The sequence below is a fragment of the Sciurus vulgaris genome, assembly GCF_902686455.1.
Source record: "Sciurus vulgaris genome assembly, chromosome: 5".
NCBI lineage: Eukaryota > Metazoa > Chordata > Mammalia > Rodentia > Sciuridae > Sciurus > Sciurus vulgaris.
Genome location: NC_136465.1, coordinates 54,480,671 through 54,499,487, shown reverse-complemented (window position 1 = coordinate 54,499,487; position 18,817 = coordinate 54,480,671). Strand labels below are relative to the sequence as shown.

At 35.7% G+C, this 18,817-nt stretch overlaps 1 protein-coding gene across 1 annotated transcript in view; it reads left to right on the top strand.

The window, feature by feature from the left end:
• The window catches only part of ADAM32 (ADAM metallopeptidase domain 32), a 177,769-nt gene that overhangs the window by 56,248 nt on the left and 102,704 nt on the right, over positions 1-18,817 (top strand). Inside the window, exons 4-6 of the mRNA XM_079139876.1 lie at positions 149-224; positions 2,472-2,548; positions 4,335-4,515. Coding sequence (XP_078996002.1) covers positions 149-224; positions 2,472-2,548; positions 4,335-4,515 — 334 coding nt within the window. The remainder of the gene's footprint in view (positions 1-148; positions 225-2,471; positions 2,549-4,334; positions 4,516-18,817) is intronic.

Sequence of the window (18,817 nt, the reverse complement as noted above, 5' to 3'; positions counted from 1 at the left end):
GCATGTAAATGAATCCGTGTGGCTATGTTCCAATAAAACTTTAGTGAAGAGTGGGCTGAATTAGGCCTGAGGATTTGTTTACTGACTGCTGCTTGTATGTTTCACAAGGAGTAACTTCTTGAATTCTCGCACTCTTTTTTATATCCAGATATTTTTTAGCAGATAATTTTATGGTCTATTTGCATAATCAAGGATCTGTGAGTTCTCATTCTTCAGATATTATGGTAAGATTTAAGTTCTATGTTTTATATTTTTTAAAAAAACTTTATATATTTTTTTTACATTGGATAAATGCTTTCCTAATATAGAAAGTTCTCGAGATTCACAGGAGATATATTTAAAGTGTTTACCGATTAATTGTTAATTAATTCCTGAAGTCTTAGTAAACTAAAAACAAACTAGATTGAGTTTGTACCTTTCACATTGCCTAGAACATGGGTACTATTTATTTGAGATTTATTCATTTATATTCTGTTTAGTAAATGAATATAAAGTAAGATAAACAGGCACAAATGTTATTGGACACAAATCACAGATGAAAAACTTTTTTTTCATCCTCCCATTATATCCATCAAGAAATCCTGCTGACCCAATCCTTGAAAATACATACCCAGAGTTCACCAACTTCCCGGTCTCCATCCAGTAGTGGGACTTATTTCCAAGGGAACATGTCTAGTTGTTTATTGCCGTCACTTCTTGACTAGCCTCCCTGCTTCCACACCTTACCCATCTCTTCAGTTAATTAACTGAATTAAGAATTCTTAATGTGGCAAACAGAATGATCCTGTTGAGCCAGCCAGCTCATGTCACTTCTCTGCTCAGAACTTTCCAGGAGGTGGGCCTCTGGTTGCTCACAAAGTCAATGCCAGAGTCATTTCAGTGGTCTACAGTATTCACACGGTCTAGTTCCCTTTTACCCATGTCTTTGTTTCTTTTTACTTTCTACCTTTCTCACTTTGTGTGTCAGACACACTGGTCTTGTTCTTTGAACATGCCAGCTATGTTTTCCCTTCAAAGACTTTGTCCTTTCTGGTTCTTAGGATCCAAGGTACCCATGTGCCTTTCTTCCTTATTTCCTAAAGGAAATTTGCTCAAAGGATTTTTGCTCAAAGTTACCCTATTAGTCCTTGACTAACTGCTGTTTAAAATTGCACTGTTACTCTTTGTACTCTTATTTCCTTTACCTGTTTGACTTTTCTTCATGGTAATTATTGATATGCTGTGTGATATATATTATCATTAATTTGTTTTCTGTCTCCCCAATATAATATGTCTTCATGGGAGCAGGGCTTTTGGTCTGTTTTATTCACCGATATAGCACTATGCCTAGAAAAGTACCTCACATATAGCATGTAATAAAAATTTGAATATCATCTTGCTTCACCTATAAGGGATTGATACTAATTTTCCTTCCTTGTTCCTTCTTCCTCCTCTTAGTTTCATCATAAAGCAGAGTGTTAATTGGAAATCTTACATTTATTTGTAGCAAAATTAATAACGCCATTGAATCTTGGAAATTATATGCTGTTTATTTTCTGTGACAATCTTTCTTATTATTTATATCTCTAGCTTGATTGTACTTTGGTCAGAGACCAAATTGTGCAGATTTTAGTCCTTTGAAGTTTGTCGAATTCTGCTTTGTGGCCCAGAATATGTTTTCATTTGTGAATGTCTCCTGTGAGTTTAGAAAGTGTAGTCTACATTTTTGCGCATCATGTTCTACATGTATCATTCATGTATTCCCTATGCTATTCAAACCTGTAGATTGTAAATGCTTGATTCATCAGTGAGAGAAAATGATTATCAACTGTTTCTTGATTTATACGGAAAGAAATTACATTTAAAAATGTTTTAATATGATTATGGATTTTCTGATTTTATTATTCTTTTGATTTTGACTTTATATTTCTGAAGCTCTGTTATTTACTGAATACAAATTAGAATATTTTTGCCTTCCTGGCGAATTGAAATTCCTATCAGTTTGAAATGCCCTCCTTATCTCTAGCAGTGCTTCTTGCCTTAAAGTCTACTTACTGTGTTAGTATAGCTTCACTCATCTTTTGGTTTGTGTTGGCATGGTATATCTTGCCCTTCAGTCTTCTTGGTCATTATATGTTTATACATCTCATTTTGGTAGCATCTTACAATTTTAAAGAAATTCAGACCTACAATCTTTGTCTTTTAATTGATGCCTTAAATTTATATGTTGGAAAATAATTTTACCTAGGTAAGATGACACTTTGGGAGCAGGATATAAAATAGTAATTCCAAAACATAATCTGAAAAAGGTAATTAATGTAGTGAATGTAGAAAATATGTTTTTCCCCCCCTGAATGTCACTTTACTCTTATTTGTGTAAATTATGTAGCCAGTGAACAGTACTGAATAGATCCTATAAAGTATAGAGGTAGAAAATCATTATAAAGTTATGTTAATTCTTAAATAATCAGTTTTCTTTTTTTCTTTCCTAGACTCAATGCTACTATCAAGGATATATTGAAGGATATCCAAATTCTGTTGTCGCACTCAACACATGCTTTGGACTGAGGTTATTTATTTTCTGTTGTTGATAACAGAAAGCCCAGATATGATATTTAGCTGCAGTGAATTTATTCCCCTTAAATTAGTTGTATAGCTAGAGAAGGATTCCTACGTGGAGGTTATTCAGTAATATTCTGTGAACACACACTCCTTCTGCTTTTATTCATGCTGAAAATTCAGTCCTTGTCTCCATTGCTGATCTAATAATGAGGAAGAAGGTTTTGAGAAAAAAGGAAAAAGAAGTTTCATTGGTTTACTAGCAGACAAGAAACACTGGGGACTCCTGTCCCCCGTAGTCCATGATTCTCTCTGCCTCAGGGGAACACAGGGCTTTTAAAAGAGGAACACAGGGCCAGGATGCAAATATTATCAATAGATAAAATTAAGTAGTGGCCCAATGAGTGTCCTCAAGAGAACTGTTGCTCATGTTCTCAGGTTTGGAGTCTCTTTATTCTTGTGGACAGGGACGTTCTTCTGGGTAATGAAGAACACGAATGCTTAGTCTAGGATGGGAGAAATGTCGATCTATTCCCTCACCCCTTGCCACTTTTAGAGAGAGGGAGAGGGGAAGAAGGGAAGGGACAATAACAGAAAAAGGCAGTTTTAAAATAAGCCACTTGCAACCAAACAGCAAGGTTTGTACTCAAAGCATTAAGTGGACCCCTGTTACATTATTATTTGTCACGTTCCTTACTGGAAAAAAAATAAAAAAGAGAGATTTTTAATTTCCTTATAGTTTTGGGTTCCCTAGATGCCTCACTCTGTCGCTTTTTCTTTTTTAATTTGTATTTTATTGGTGCATTGTAATTATACATAATAGTGGGATTGATTATGCCATATTTATACATGCACATAGCATAATTTGATTAATCTCATCCCCCAGTACCTTCCCTTTGCTTGTTCTTAACTATAGAAGTGACAACTCAATGTACTTGTGTATAGTAAGTTGGAGGAACAAGTTTAGGATGGCTAGTTTTTTCAGAAAATAGAATTTTATGATACCTACTGTGTACCCTAGAGTTTGAAGTTAAATAGATAAAGTTAAACAAACCTTACTTTTTCTTGAGTGTTTATATAAATAATTATCAATATAATATTCATGTTTTTTTCCCCAATAATACTGCTTAGAAAGGTTTCCATCATGTCAGAAAATTTCCACTTTCCTTTCACAGTGTAGGATCCTTGTTTTCACAAACAACTGTTTGTCAGTGCTTCTTACATGGTACATAAAATTTAGACCTGAAATTTGTAGTGATCTAAACTATTACCAGTATTCAGGGAAGGATAGTTATACAAATGGTTTACTCTTTAGAATCTTACTTTTGATTTCTTATTCAGACTTTTTATTATGTAAAATTATATAAAATTATGTCACTTCATAATTATTGCTAAAGTTCATTTTTTAAAAGAAAATTGATCATTATATAACTTTTAGTTATTAAAGTCATGTAATCATCTTTTCAAAAGCATTGCCAAGTGAGAAATTCATCAAGATTTCTATTTATTATTGATTTAATTAATCACTGATTTGGAAAACAGGGTTGATCACTGCAATGCTGTGATCTTAGCAACTGGGTAAATTCTACTGATTTTATAACTATAAAAAATAAAACGGAAATTGGTTTTGTGGATTAGGGAAATCATTTGTCTCCTCAGAGTCATATCTAAGAATTTGGAACAAAACACTGAACTCAAAATATTCTATATCTTTGTTATTTTTCCTTTGGGATTTTATCAGCTTCATAATACAAATTTGATTAAAAACACTTAAAATTTTATCCTTAATTTTACAGAGGCATACTGCAATTTGAAAATGTTTCTTTTGCAATTGAGCCTTTGGACTCTGCCATGGATTTTCAGCATGTTATTTATAAATTAGGGAATGGAAACAACGAACTTGGAGTTTTTAACAAAAATAACAAAGGAACAGAAAAATATCCAGTGGTCTATAACATTGTCACAAGTGAAAAAGAAGTGAGTTATGTATGTTTTATTAGTACTTTCAAGACAGTTATTGCTTCTATTTAATTTCTTTTCTAAATAAAATAAATGTTATTAACCTATCTTATAGTTATAGCAAATATCCTTTCCTTGTGAATATCCTAATCTTTTATTAAACTAAAAATTTCCCTGAAATCGTACATTACCTTTTTAAATCTTGCAACGTTTTTTTCCCATTTAATTCATACTACCCACTTTATTTTAGTTTTTATATTGTTTTGTTATGGAAAGTTCCTCTTAGATATTCTTAGTTACTGCATATCATTGTCACTTATGATAATCTGTGCCAACAGTTTCAGTGGCTCAGGTGGTTGCATGGGGTAAGGTAGCAATAATGGTAGTAACCAAAGCAGTGGAAACTCCACCTTTATGTGGCAATAGCATTGCATGGAGGAGGCCAAACAGAGTTTGAGTCTTTCTGAACTGGAACTTGAGAAGGGCGCGTAGGTAGATTTCTTTCTGAAATGGCAGAGTGTTCCTTGATGTGCAGATGCAGGATGACAAGGATGCATTCAAAGAACTGTGTGTGCCAGTAGACCCAGGAACATAGGAGGCTAAGCCATATAGAGGACCAGTTGTGGAAATGGGTGCTCTTGCAGAATTCCTTCTTAATGAGGAGTACATCCAAACTTTCAAATTGAGATCTAAAAAGAATCTAAGCAAAATAAGTTAATGAAAGAAGAATCCTTTCATACACCCTGTTTTGAATACACTGAAAGTCTTGAAAAGATCTCTGTCTAAAGATAAGTGAATGGGGCCGGGGATATAGCTTAGTTAAGCACAAGGCCCTGGGTTCAATCCCCAACACTGAAAATAAATAAATAAATAAAGATAAGTAAGTAAGTATTCAAATTTTGTTAAATTTACTTTTAAGCTGATGCATATAAGTAAAAATTCTACATGTTGTTGGGGAACCATGTGATATTTTGATACATGCATATATTGTGTAATGTGCAAGTCTGTGCAAAGAAATCGATCTCCTCAAACACTTATCTTTTTTTATAGTAAAGAAATTCAAATACTGTCTTCTAGTTTTTTGAAATATAAAACATATTCTTTTCATCTATAGTCATACTACTGCCAACCATGCCAGAACTTCCTGCTCCTATCTGTGACTCAGTACTCATTGATAACCTTTCCCCACCCCTCCCTCCAGCTTCCTACCACTCTCCCTAGTCTCTGGTGACCAACATTCTATTCTCAACTTCTATGAGATCAACCTTTCTAGTTCCATAGAGATAGATCAGGTGGTACTTGACTTTCTGTGCCTGACTTATTTCTCTTAACACAGTGATCTTCAGTTCCATCCATGTCACAAATGGCAGAATTTCATTCTTTATAATGGTTGAATTATAATCCATTCTATATATGTACCAACTTCTTTTTATCTACTCATCAGTTGATGGACACTTAGGTCATTTTCTTTTCTTGGCTTAAGGATCATAGCCCTCAAAATGAAAGAAGCATACTTTTGAAAAATACTCAATGCAGTAAGCAAGTGCATTTTAGATAGTGCTGATTTATGTATTCAATAAAATGGAAAAAACATGGTACTAAGAAATGATGACAATATCCTGAATTGAAAAAGAAATGAAGAGGCCCAGAGAAATTAAAAGAAGCTAGATGATTTAAAGAAATTGTTATGAAACTAAGCAGAAAATAATAGCCTTTTTTGCTAGTATTCTTCGTCTTTCTGTTGGTATAAGTCTCCCATACCACTTACGACTTTTGGACATCAGGCCAATGAGAAGCTGCCCTGGCACTTCTGCTATAGTTATTGGAAAAATTCCCATTTCCCTTGGGATTGTTAAGTATGCGAAGGAAGCCTGAAGATGATTGTGGTCAGATCTGAACCACACTGAGAGAATATGCCTCATACAAAAACAACAGAGACTGAGAGATGGAGATATATAGTGCTGATGAATCTAAGCAAAAGTTAAAAAACTGTATCTTAGGGTATACTCTTCAGTATCATGAGAGAGAGAGAGAGAGAGAGAGAGAGAGAGAGAGAGAGAGAGAGAGAGAGAGAGAGAGAGAGAGAGAGAGAGAGAGGGAGAGAGAGAGGGAGAGAGAATGTGTGTGCATGTGTGTTTGTATTTGGTGAAACAGATTTAAGTTGTTTTGAGACCTTAAACTCTGTCATGATTAATACAATTCTTTCATACATATTTTAAAAATGCATAACAATAGTGAGTAGAATTTTCAATTCAGCTTATCTAATAAAAATGGAGGGTCATTTTCCTCAAAGGCGATATTTGATAAGAATTTGGCTGGAAATCTTCAAAAACTGAGGGAAGACGAGTCAACAGATTCAAGCAATGTGATGAATTCCAAGCAAGATTAATTTAAAGAATTATACTCCTTGATGTTACACAGTGAAATTGTAGGAAATCCAAACAATGAAAAAATGCCAAAAACAAAGAAAAACATCAGTGTGTATTCATAAGAATGACAGACTAACAGCTGACTTTTCCACAACAGCAAAAACGTCAAGATGGTATAAGTGTGCCTTCAGTAGGCAGAAAGAAATAACTGTCAACTTGACTTTTCAAATGTAGTCAAGGTATTCTTGAGGAATAAAAACGAAATAAAGATATTCTTAACAAACAAAAAAATTGTTGTGCCACTAACAGACCTGCACTAAAAAATTCTTCAAAGATATTCTTTAGGCAGAAGGAAAATAATTCTTTGTGAATGGTCAGAAATGTTGGAAGAAATAAACAGCAAGATGAGAAGTGTATACATATAAATGTAAATTAACAGATTACACAGAAAAACAATAATGCCTTTTATGGTAAAAGAATTAAAGTGCCTGATAACAAATTCATATAAATGGTAAGGATGTAAATGGAGTTACAGTGAAGTAAAGATATTAACTAAGTGGCTTGCTTTTCCTGGAAGCAGTATGAAGGTATTACACAGCATTAGATTTATGTAACTTAATGGCAAATGCTTTTTATCTGTAAGGAAATAGTTTTCAAGTTCCAAATTACTAAAGAAAAAAATAGAACCACAAAAAAAAATCAATATAAAATAATGAAAGGAGGGAAAACATATTAAATTGGGAGATAAATTAAAAATACAAAATTAATGGAAGGCTTAAACTCAAATATATTAGAGGACAAATGCAAGGGATTTAATAATTTAAAGACAAAAATAACAAAAGAATGCAACTATTTTTCCAAAGAGAGACATGTAAAATGAAGATTAAAGGAGCATTATCCCAAAGAGGCCATGCAGTTATATTAATATTGGATTTTTGTTAAGGTACAAAACTCTGCCAGAGGCAAAGAGGGTGATTTAATAATGATAAAAAGTTCATTTACCAAGGTAATGGGTACTCATATATAATATAAAAATGATAGAACGTTAAGGAGAAATCAATTCACAATCACAGTGGGAAACTTTACCCTAAAATAACTCCTGTCATAGTATAATTAATGAAACAATCAGTTAACATCTGTAAGGATTGGGAAGTTAATTTTTTGTAAGCACATTATAGTTACACACAATGGTGAGGCTCATTTTGAAATGTTCATAAATGCATATAACATAGTTTTCTTCACTTCAATCCCAAGTACTTCCTTTTTCTCTCCCCTCCACCCTCCTCTGGATCCCTTTCTCTACTCAGTTGGCTTTCCTTCTGTTTATTTTTTTAAAATTAGTGCATTATACTTATGTATAAAATTGGAATGAATCACCGTACATTCATACATGCACTTAGCATGATTCCCCAACTCATCCCCGTTTTCTCCCCTTCTCCCTCCCCTTTGGTCCCTGCTTCTATCTACACACCTACCTTCTATTTTTTATGGGGTTCCCCCCCCCCCCTTTATTTTGGTACTGGGAATTGAACCCAGAGGTGCTTAACCACTGAGCCACATCCTCAGCCCATTTAAAAAATATATATTTTATTAGATGCAGGGTTTCACTGAGTTGCTTGGGGCCTCTCTAAGTTGCTATAAGGTGAGTCCCATGGAACCAGTGTAGTGTTGGGTCTTGTTTTTAATCCAATCAACCAGGCTGTGTTTCTTTCTTTCTTTTTTTTTTTTTTTCTTTTTTTTTTTACTTTTGATTTTACAGAATGCATTTTGATTCATTGTACATATCTGGGGTACATCATTTCATTTCTATGGTTGTACATGATGTAGATTCATACCATTTGTGTAATCATATATGTACATGGTATAATGATGTCTGTCTCATTCCACTGTTTTTCATACCCCCTTCCTCTCATTTCCTTCTACATAATCTAAAATTTCCCCATTCTTCTCTCTCTCCCCACCCACCATCCCCATTATATATCATTCTCCACTTATCAGGGAAAACATTCGGCCTTTGGTTTTTTGGGATTGGCTTATTTCACTTAACATGGTATTCTCCAATTCCATCCATTTATTTGCAAATGCCATAATATTATTCTTCTTTATGGCTGAATGGTATTCCATTGTGTATATATACCAGAGTTTCTTTATCCATTCATTTGTTGAAGGGCATCTAGGTTAGTTCCACAATCTAGCTATTGTGAACCGAGTTGCTATAAACATTGATATGGCCGTTACTGTAGTTTGCTGATTTTAGGTCCTTTGGGTATAAACCAAGGAGTGGGATAACTGGGTCAAAAGGTGGGTCCATTCCAAGTTTTCTGAGGATTCTCCACAATGCTTTCCAGAGTGGCTGCACCAATTTGCAACTCCACCAGCAATGTAAAAGGGATTGGAGTAAGATGAAATCTTAGAGTTGTTTTAATTTGCATTTCTCTAATTACTAGAGATGTTGAACACTTTTTCATATATTTATTAATCACCTGTGTGTCTTCTTCTGTAAAGTGTCTGTCCAGTTCCTTGGCCCATTTATTGATTGGGTTCTTTGTATTTTTGGTGTAAAGTTTTGTAAGTTCTTTATAAATTTTGGAGATAAGTACTCTATCTGAAGTGCATGTGGAAAAGATTTTCTTCACTCTGTAAGCTCTCTCTTCACATTTTAATTGTATCCTTTACTGAAAAAAAGTTATTTAGTTTGAGTCTATCCCATTCATTGATTCTTGCTTTGATTTCTTGTGCTTTGGGAGTCTGATCCTAAGCCAAAATGATGAAGATTCGGGCCTACTTTGTCTTCTATTAGGTGCAGGGTATCTGGTCTAATTCCTACGTCCTTGATCCATTTTGAGTTGAGTTTTGTGCAGGGTGAGAGATAGAGGTTTAATTTCATTTAACTGCATATGGAGTTCCAGTTTTGCCAGCACCATTTGTTGAAGAGACTATCTTTTCTCCATTGTATGTTTTTGGCTCCTTTGTCTAGTATGAGGTGAACATATTTATGTGGTTTTGTCTCTGTGTCTTCTATTCTGTACCATTGGTCTTCCTGTGTATTTTGGTGCCAATGCCATGCTGTTTTTGTTACTATTGCTCTGTAGTATAGTTTATTGTCTGGTATTGTGATACCTCCTGTTTTGCTTTTTAAACTTAGGATCATTTTGGCTATTTGAGGTCTCTTGTTCATCTTCATCTTCCAGATGAAGTTCGTGATTGCTTTCTCTGTTTCTGTGAGGAATGTCATTGAGATTTTAATTGGAATTGCATTGAATCTGTATAGTGCTTTTGGTAGAATGGCCATTTTGACAATGTTAATTCTGCCTATCCAAGAGCACGGGAGATCTTTCCATCTTTGAAGGTTTTCTTCAATTTCTTTCTTTAATGTTCTATAGTTTTCATTGTAGAGGTTTTTCACCTCTTTTGTTAGATTAATTCCCAAGTATTTTTTTTAAGGCTACTGTGAATGGAGTGGTTTTCCTAATTTCTCTTTCAGAGGATTCATCACTTATGAATAGAAATGCATTAGATTTACGTGTATTGATTTTATATTCTGCTACTTTGCTGAATTTATTTATTAGTTATAGAAGTTTTCTAGTGGAGTTTTGTGGATCTTCTAAATATAGGATCATGTCATCAGCAAATAGTGGCAGCCTTATTCTTCTTTTCCTATTTGTATCCCTTTAATTTCTTTGGTCTGTCTAATCGATCTGGCAAGTGTTTCAATGATGATGTTAAGTGGTGAAAGAGGCATCCCTGACTTGTTCCAGTTTTTAGAGGGAATGCTTTCAGGTTTTCTCCATTAAGAAAGATGTTGGCTGTGGGTTTAGCATAGATAGCCTTTACAATGTTGAGGTATGTTCCTACTATTCCTATTTTTTCTAGTGTTTTAAGCATGAAGGAGTGCTGTATTTTATCGAATGCTTTTTCAGCATCTTTTGAAATAATCATGTGATTCTTAACTTTAAGCCTATTGATGTGATGAATTATATTTATTGATTTCCAGATGTTGAACCAACCTTGCATCCCTGGGATCAACCCCACTTGATCATGGTGCACTATCTTTTAAATGTATTTTTGTATGCAACTTGCCAGTATTTTGTTAAGGATTTTTGCATCTATATTGATCAGGGATATTGGTCTAAAGTTTTCTTTCCTTGATGTGTCTTTGTCTGGTTTTGGTATCAGAGTGATACTAGCCTCACAGAATGAATTTGGAAGGGTTCCCTCTTTTTCTATTTCCTGGAATACTTTGAGGAGTATTGGTATCTGTTCTTCCTTTAAGGTCTTGTAGAATTTGGCTGAGAATCCATCTGGTCCTGGGTTTTTCTTGGTTGGTAGGCTTTTGATGCCTTCTTCTATTTTAGTGCTTGAAATTGATCTGTTTATATTGTGTACATCTTCCTGATTCAGTTTGGGAGGATCATATGTCTCTAAAAATTTGTCAGTATTTTCAATTTTGTTGGAGTATAGATTTTCAAAGTAGCTTCTAATTATGTATTTCATTGGTGTCTGTCATGATTTTTCCTTTTTCATCACGAATTCTAGTACTTTGAGCTTTTTCTCTCCTCTTTGTTAGTGTGGCTAGGGGTTTATCAATTTTGTTTACTTTTTCAAAGAACCAACTTTTTGTTTTGTCAATTTTTTGAATTGTTTCTCTTGTTTCAATTTCATTGATTTCAGCTCTGATTTTAATTATTTCCTGTCTACTACTATTTTTGGTGTTGATCTGTTCTTCTTTTTCTAGGGCTTTGAGATGTAATGTTAGGTCATTTAGTTGTTGACTTTTTATTTTTTTAATGTATAAGCTCAATGCAATGAACTTTCCTCTTAGTACTGCTTTCATAGTGTCCCAGAGATTTTGATATGTGTGTCATTGTTCTCATTTACCTCTAAGAATTTATTTCTTCCCTGTCTTCTGTTATCATTGCATCGTTCAATAGCATATTATTTAGTCTCCAGGTGTATGAGTAGTTTTTGTTTGTTATTTTATCATTCATTTCTAATTGTATTCCATTATGGTCTGATAGGATACAGGGTAGGATCTCTATTTTTTTGTATTTACAATGGCTTCTTTGCGGCAGAGCATATGGTCTATTTTGGAGACGGATCCATGAGCTGCTGAGAAGAAAGCATATTTGCTCGATGATGGATGAAATACTCTGTAAATATCCATTGAGTCTATATCATTGATTTTATTATTTAGTTCTATAGTTTCTTTTTTCAGTTTTTGTTTGGAGGATCTATCCAGTGGTGAGAGCAGTGTGTTAAAGTCCCCCACTATTAATGTGTTTTGGTCTATTTAATTCTTAAAATTGAGAAGGGTTTGTTTGATATACATAGATGCTCCATTGTTTGGGGTATAAATATTTAAAATTGTTATCTCTTGCTGTTTTATGCTTCCCTTTAGCAGTGCGAAATGTCCTTCTTTATCCCTTCTGACTAACTTAGGTTCGAAGTCCACTTTATTTGATATGAGGATGGAGACCCCTGCTTTTTTACTGGGCCCATGTGCATGGTATGTTTTCCCCCATCCTTTCACCTTTAGTCTGTGGATGTCTTTTTCTATGAGATGAGTCTCTTGACGGCAGCATATTGTTGGGTCCTTCTTTTTAATCCAATCTGCCAGTCTATGTCTTTTGATTATTGAGTTTAGGCCATTGACATCCAGGGCTATTGCTGTGATGTGATTTGTATTCCTGGTCATTTTGGCTTATTTTTGGTTTTTAATTTGACTTGATTTCTCCTTTGATTGGCTTGTCCTTTAGGGTAGTTCTTCCCTTTGCTGAGTTGTATTATTGCTTTTCACTTCATCCTCATGAAATATTTTGCTGAGAATGTTCTGTAGGGCAGGCTTTCTATTTGTAAATGCTTTTAACTTTTGTTTATCTTGGAAAGATTTTATTTCATCATCAAATCTGAAGGTTGGTTTTGCTGGGTATAGGATTCTTTGTTGGCATCTGTGTTCTTTCAGAGCTTGAAATATATTGTTCCAGGCCCTTCTTGCTTTTAGAGTCTGGGCTGAGAAATCTGCTGATATCTGTATTGGTTTCCCCTTATATGTAATCTGACATTTTTCTCTCACAGCCTTTAAAATCCTATCTTTATTTTGTATGTGAGGCATTTTCATTATAATGTGTCTTGGTGTGGATCTGTTGTAATTTTGTGCACCTGGTGTTCTGTAAGCCTCTTGTATTTGATTTTCCATTTCATTTTTCAGGTTTGGGAAATTTTCTGATATTATTTCATTGAACAGGTTTTTCATGCTTTTGGTTTGTATCTCTGTGCCTTCCTCAATCACAATAATTCTTAAATTCGGTCTTTTCATGATATCCCATAATTCTTGGAGCTTCCGTTCATGACTTCTTAACATCTTCTCAGTTTATTCAACTTTATTTTCAGGATTAAATATTTTGTCTTCAATGTCTGTCTTCCACAAGATCTATTCTGTTGGTGATGCTTTTTATTGAGTTTTTAATTTGGTTTATTGTTTCTTTCATTTCAAGTATTTTTTTTTTCCAGAATCCCTATCTCTTTATTGAGCTGTTCTTTTGCTTCCTGCATTTGCTCTTTTAACTGTTTACTGGAATGGTCATGCATTGCCTGCATTTGCTCTCTTATCTCATCTTTTGCTTCACGGATCATTTTAAGTATGCAGATTCTAAACTTTCTGTCATTTCTACTGCCATGGTGTCATTGGATTCTATTACAATACCATCTTGGTTTGTTAGGGACACTTTCTTCCCCTGTTTTTTCTTATTGTTTCTATATATTCCCCTCTATCACTGAAGACCAGAGATATTGAAGTTCCCCCCTTGCAGGCTTATTATGACCCTGAGCTTTCCACTATCTCTCCTTTGAAGGGAATGTCAATACCAGTTGCACACAATACAGAGAAAACGCAGCCTTGAACATGATAGCCCCTATAAAGACTTTAACATTATTGAAATGAACAGGATAAGTTTGATTACTATTTACAGTATTTCTAGTTGTGAACAAGAGGATGGGAAAGGGTGTAGGATGTAAGTGAGTAAATAGAGGTATCTGTCAAAGGGCCTCCAGTCTCCTGTAGTTGTCTCAGGAAGGGAGCCCCCCCTTCCAATGATGATGGCCATGCCCTCAGGAATAATTCAAAATGCCCACACCAGCCTCCAAAGAAACTGGGGAGCCCCAGCGAGGGTGTGCTGAGTCAGCATGGAGGCAGGCGCAGTGTCCCTCAGCAGCAGGGGGCAGGTGGGCAGGCTCAGCTACCGGCCTCCATCCTCCATGTGAGGGGAAGACTGGGGGTCTCAGTGCCAGGTCTGACCTTGGTGTGTGGGGGTGGGCTCAGCCCCAGTGTCTGACCTTGGTGTGGGGGCCAGGCTGTGTGTTTTGATCAATGAGTTTAGGCCATTTATATTCAATGTTGTTATTGAGAAATTATTTTCATTCTTTCCTTTAGATTTATTTCTAATTTTTAAATTAATATTAGTTTCTCCTTTGATGGGCTATTCTTCTATTGTTGTTTCTCCCTCTTTTGTTTTCACTTTTATTTTTCATTTCTTCTTCATGAAATATTTTACTGAGTATGTTCTGTAGTGAAGGCTTTCTAGTTGTGAATTCTTTTTCCTTTTGTTTATCACAGAAGGTTTTTATTTCCTCTTCAAATATGAAACTTAATTTTCCTGGGGGTAGTATTCCTGGGTGGCATCCATTTTCTTTTAGAGCTTGTTGTATATCATTCCAAGAACCCCTGACTTTTAGGGTCTGGGTTGAGAAATCAGATGAAACCTGGGTTGGTTTACCTCTATTTTTTTTCTCTAGAAACTTTAAAAAGTATATCCTTATGCTATGCATTTTTATTAGAACGGAGTGGATCAATTTTGATTTTGTATATTTGGAGTCCTATATGACTCTTGTATTTTAATTTCCATCTCATTTGGGAAAATTTCTGATATTATTTCATTGAAAAGATTATGTATTCCTGTTATTTGTATCTCAAAACCTTCATCTATCCCCATGAATCTTAAATTTGCCCTTTTCCTGTTATCCCATATCTTTGAAAGTTCTGTTCATGGTCTCTTAACATCTTTCCTTCATGGTCAACTTTATTTTCAAGATTATATATTTTGTATTCATTGCCTGGAACTCTGTCTTCCAAAGGTCTGGTCTGCTGGCGATGCTTTCCATTGAATTTTTAATTTGGTTGATTGATTTTTTCATTTCAAGGATTTCTGTTTGGTCCTTTTTTCAGAATCTCTATCTCTTTATTGGTTATAAAAAATAAGGAATTGTTTCCACTGAGGAGGTCAAAATAGTCAATGAGAATAGATAGACATTGTCTATGCCCAACTGTCTTTCTATTTTTTCTTAGACTGAGAGTGAGAGCAAGAGCTGGGTGTTGCCAACTTCTTCCTCTTTTTGTGTTGCCAGTTGGAGTGACCTGAGACTGAAGTTGATTCAAATTATTCTCAGTTTCTCTTTACCCCAAGTATGAGGTAGGATAGGATGGGAAGTACTGTCAGTTGGAGTTTGCACAGATCAGATTGATGCACTCCCAGGGTGGGCCAACTGCAGGATTTTATAAATGGAGTTCCATAAGGTGGGACTTAAATCTAATCCAGGCCTCAGGGGCTTTGCTGAGTGGTGTCTGCTCTGGGGAGATTAGATCAAAACACCCGTCTGGCCTTGCAGCTGCCAATTTCTACTGGATTGCTCTGGATCTCAGGATCTCAGGAGCCTCCCAAGGATTCTATTTGTGGAGCTGCCCATGAACACAGTCTTTCCAGGTATGAAGGTTGGCACTCACACTATTTTACCTCTGATACAATTCCTGGAGACCCCCTCTGATCTTTGGTGGGTCCAGGTACCTACTAGCTTTCTGGTGGGTCAGAGGAGATGGTTCCTATTTGTGATTTAGAACCTCCCTGTTGTGGGTACACTCTTGAGTGGCTTCCTGAAGAAAAACTCTGCATATTTAGCACCATCAGATCCCATGTGGGCTACCACATGTATATTGCATAGAGGGGGCATAGTGATCTAAAGTAGAGGTATTGTAAACTTGATATGGCAACGTGTTATCTGTGGTGGGGATGTAGTGCTGCTGCACTCTCTGGAATGCACAGATTGCAGGTTGGTGGGCTTGTGTCTGGACACAATGGTGTCTGGTGTCTGTGTGACATTGCTCTGTGAGCCCTTTTGTGGGTGTGGGGGCAGCTGTCATTGTGCATGAACTGAGGTTGTCTGCTGGCAGCTCAGAGTTATTCTTAGGAAATGTTTTCTAGATTCCATGCATCTGAATGAGAATTGAGTTAACTGGCAACAACTGTGGACTCTCTTAGCAGTGCTGGGGCACAGGAGCTACTTCCCTGGTTGCTTTGGTTTTCTTGCTAGTTGATGCTTGATAGTCAGCCCAGAGGCCCATGTCTGCATGATAGGAAGGTGCTGCATGTATTGGTGTGGTGGAGCGGGGTTTAGGAATGTCACTGGCTGCTGTGGAGCACTGAAAGCCTATTTTCCTCTGTAGGGACTTCTTTATAGCAGCATAGAGCTCGGTGACTATCTGCAACTGGACAGTCTATGAATGCAGGCTCTCTGTAAATGCAGTGTGGCACAAAAGCCTCCACCCTTGTTGACATAGATCATGGGATACCATCCCATGACTAATGTGTCAATTGGCCCACCTTTGTCTAAGCTCCTATGGCCAGCTGCCAGTTTTGAATAGCTGAGTACCTGCTTCTCTCCATTGCAGTGCCGCTGAGTTTGGCGGCTGCCTGCAACTGTGGAGTCTGAGTATAAGCCCTCTGTGGTCAGTTTGCGGCACAGAAACGCCACACTGGCTGGTGTAGCTCACCAGTGTTTGACCTGTCACTGTGATGGAGGGTAGGGTGTCAGTTTGGCCCATCTTTGCCTGAGGTATTGCAGTGACTGGGGTAGCACTGGGTTGGGGATAGTACACTCCAGGAATAATTTGCTCTCAGGTCAGATCCACCCCACTCATATTGTCCTCTGTGAGGAGGAGGGGGTCTCAGTAGTTTCAGCTAGCAGTGATCACTCTACAAGTTCCTTTTAAGTAGATTAAGGAGAAAACCCATTGCAGGGGCATTCTCTATGGTTTTATTTGTTACTATCTTTAGATGGAGAAAAGCTGTATTGATTTAATTTCATCTAGGGAGGCTGGCTAACTGCAGACTCTACAAAATGACTGTACTGCCCAGAGCTTCTTTCTGCCTATGATTTGGACTGAATGTTGTGATCTCATTCACTGTCTTTTCTGATCCTGTCCCATTTTCACTAGGTCTGTTTTTCTTTCGAACAGTTATGGAAATAAGCTTGTGGGCTTTCCCTCTTTCTCTTTCTCTCTCTCTCTTTTTTTTTATCTCTCCCTCCAGCCCTGCTTTGGTCAGTGTTTAGGTTCAAGACTTTGCTTATTTCTGCTCTAGTAACCAATTTCCAAGGCATTCCAAGTCTCTTGATTTTCAATATTGAGTTTTAGAGTGTTTATTCTCTCACCCACCTCTCTGGTCAACTGATCCTTCTCTGCTTCATTCCTAGGTTGTGGAAGAACTAAGAATTGCTGCCTAGATTCACTCTACTATTTTCTGAGTCTTCCCAAACTGTGATTTTAGATATTCTAGTTCTGATAGTATTCAGCAGTGAAGCTATTTACTCCTGGGATTTTCTTTGATGAGAGATTTAAAATTTTTTTAATCTGTTCTAATTAGTTGTACATGACAGTAGAATGCATTTGTACATTTCAATATTTCATACCCATATGGAGTGTGATGAGAGATTTTTATAGTGATTCAATTTATTTTGTCATTGTTTCTTCAGAATTTTGATTTGTTTGTGATTCAGTCTTTTTTGGTTATATATTTCTAGGATTTTATCCATTTTTGAAATAGGTTGTATGAATTACTGGTGTTCATATGAAGGTTTCTCATTAACCTTTATATTTTTGTTATCAGTTATCATGTTTCTTCATTCCTTTCTATTTTTGTTTGAATACTTTCCCTTTCTCCTTAATTGTTCTAGCTAACAGTTTGTCAATTTTGCTTAGCTTTGCAAAAAAGCAACTCAATTTTGTGAATATATTATTTTTCTAGTCTCTATTTTGTGTATCTGCTCTGATCTTTATTATTTCCTCTCTTCTACTAACTTTGAATTTAGTTTGTTTCTCATTCCTTGAGGAATTATGATGTATGTTTGAGATTACTTTCTTCCTTTCTTTTTCAGGTAGATATTTAGTGCCATAAACTTCCCTCTTAGAACTGCTTTTGCTGTGTCTTTTAGTTATAAAACAGTAAATCTAAACTAAAAATAAAGGGTGCTTAATTTCTTTAATGCCCAGAATTGTGCAAAATAAACCAATATGGTTTCCATCCTCAAAGTCATCACACTTCAAAAATGTACAGAGAAGTGGAGTAAGGGAAATTATCTTTTGGTTCTTGTGCATGTTCATATTGAACAAATAGCTTACTATTCTTTAGCAAAGCATGAGAAATGCATCATTTATGACCCCCAAATTGTAGCATATAGAAATGTGCTCTAAATACATTAAGATACCCTAATAAGTTTTTCATAACTTTTTTCCACTTTGGGGGAAACCCCAATATGCAATAATGAAATTGGAAAATGAACTGTAGTATACTCATGCAGTAGACTATCATCAGGTTAAAAAATGACTAAATGAGTTATAGCAATACAGACCAACATGAATGAATACTTAAAACATGATGAGTGATAGAAGTGAGATATAAGAGAATATGGACTGTATGGTTCATTTATCTAAAGATAAAATATAGAAAAAAGGAAAAGCTATGGATTTGGAATGAAAACTTGTGATTTATAATTGATTTGTCATAAATATCAGGATTCTGCTACCTCTAGAAGTTGTGATTGGGTGAAAAGACCTAAGTAGAGTCTGGGAGGAAGGATGAAAATGTTTCATTTCTTAACCTAACTGGTTGTTGCAAAATTTTCAT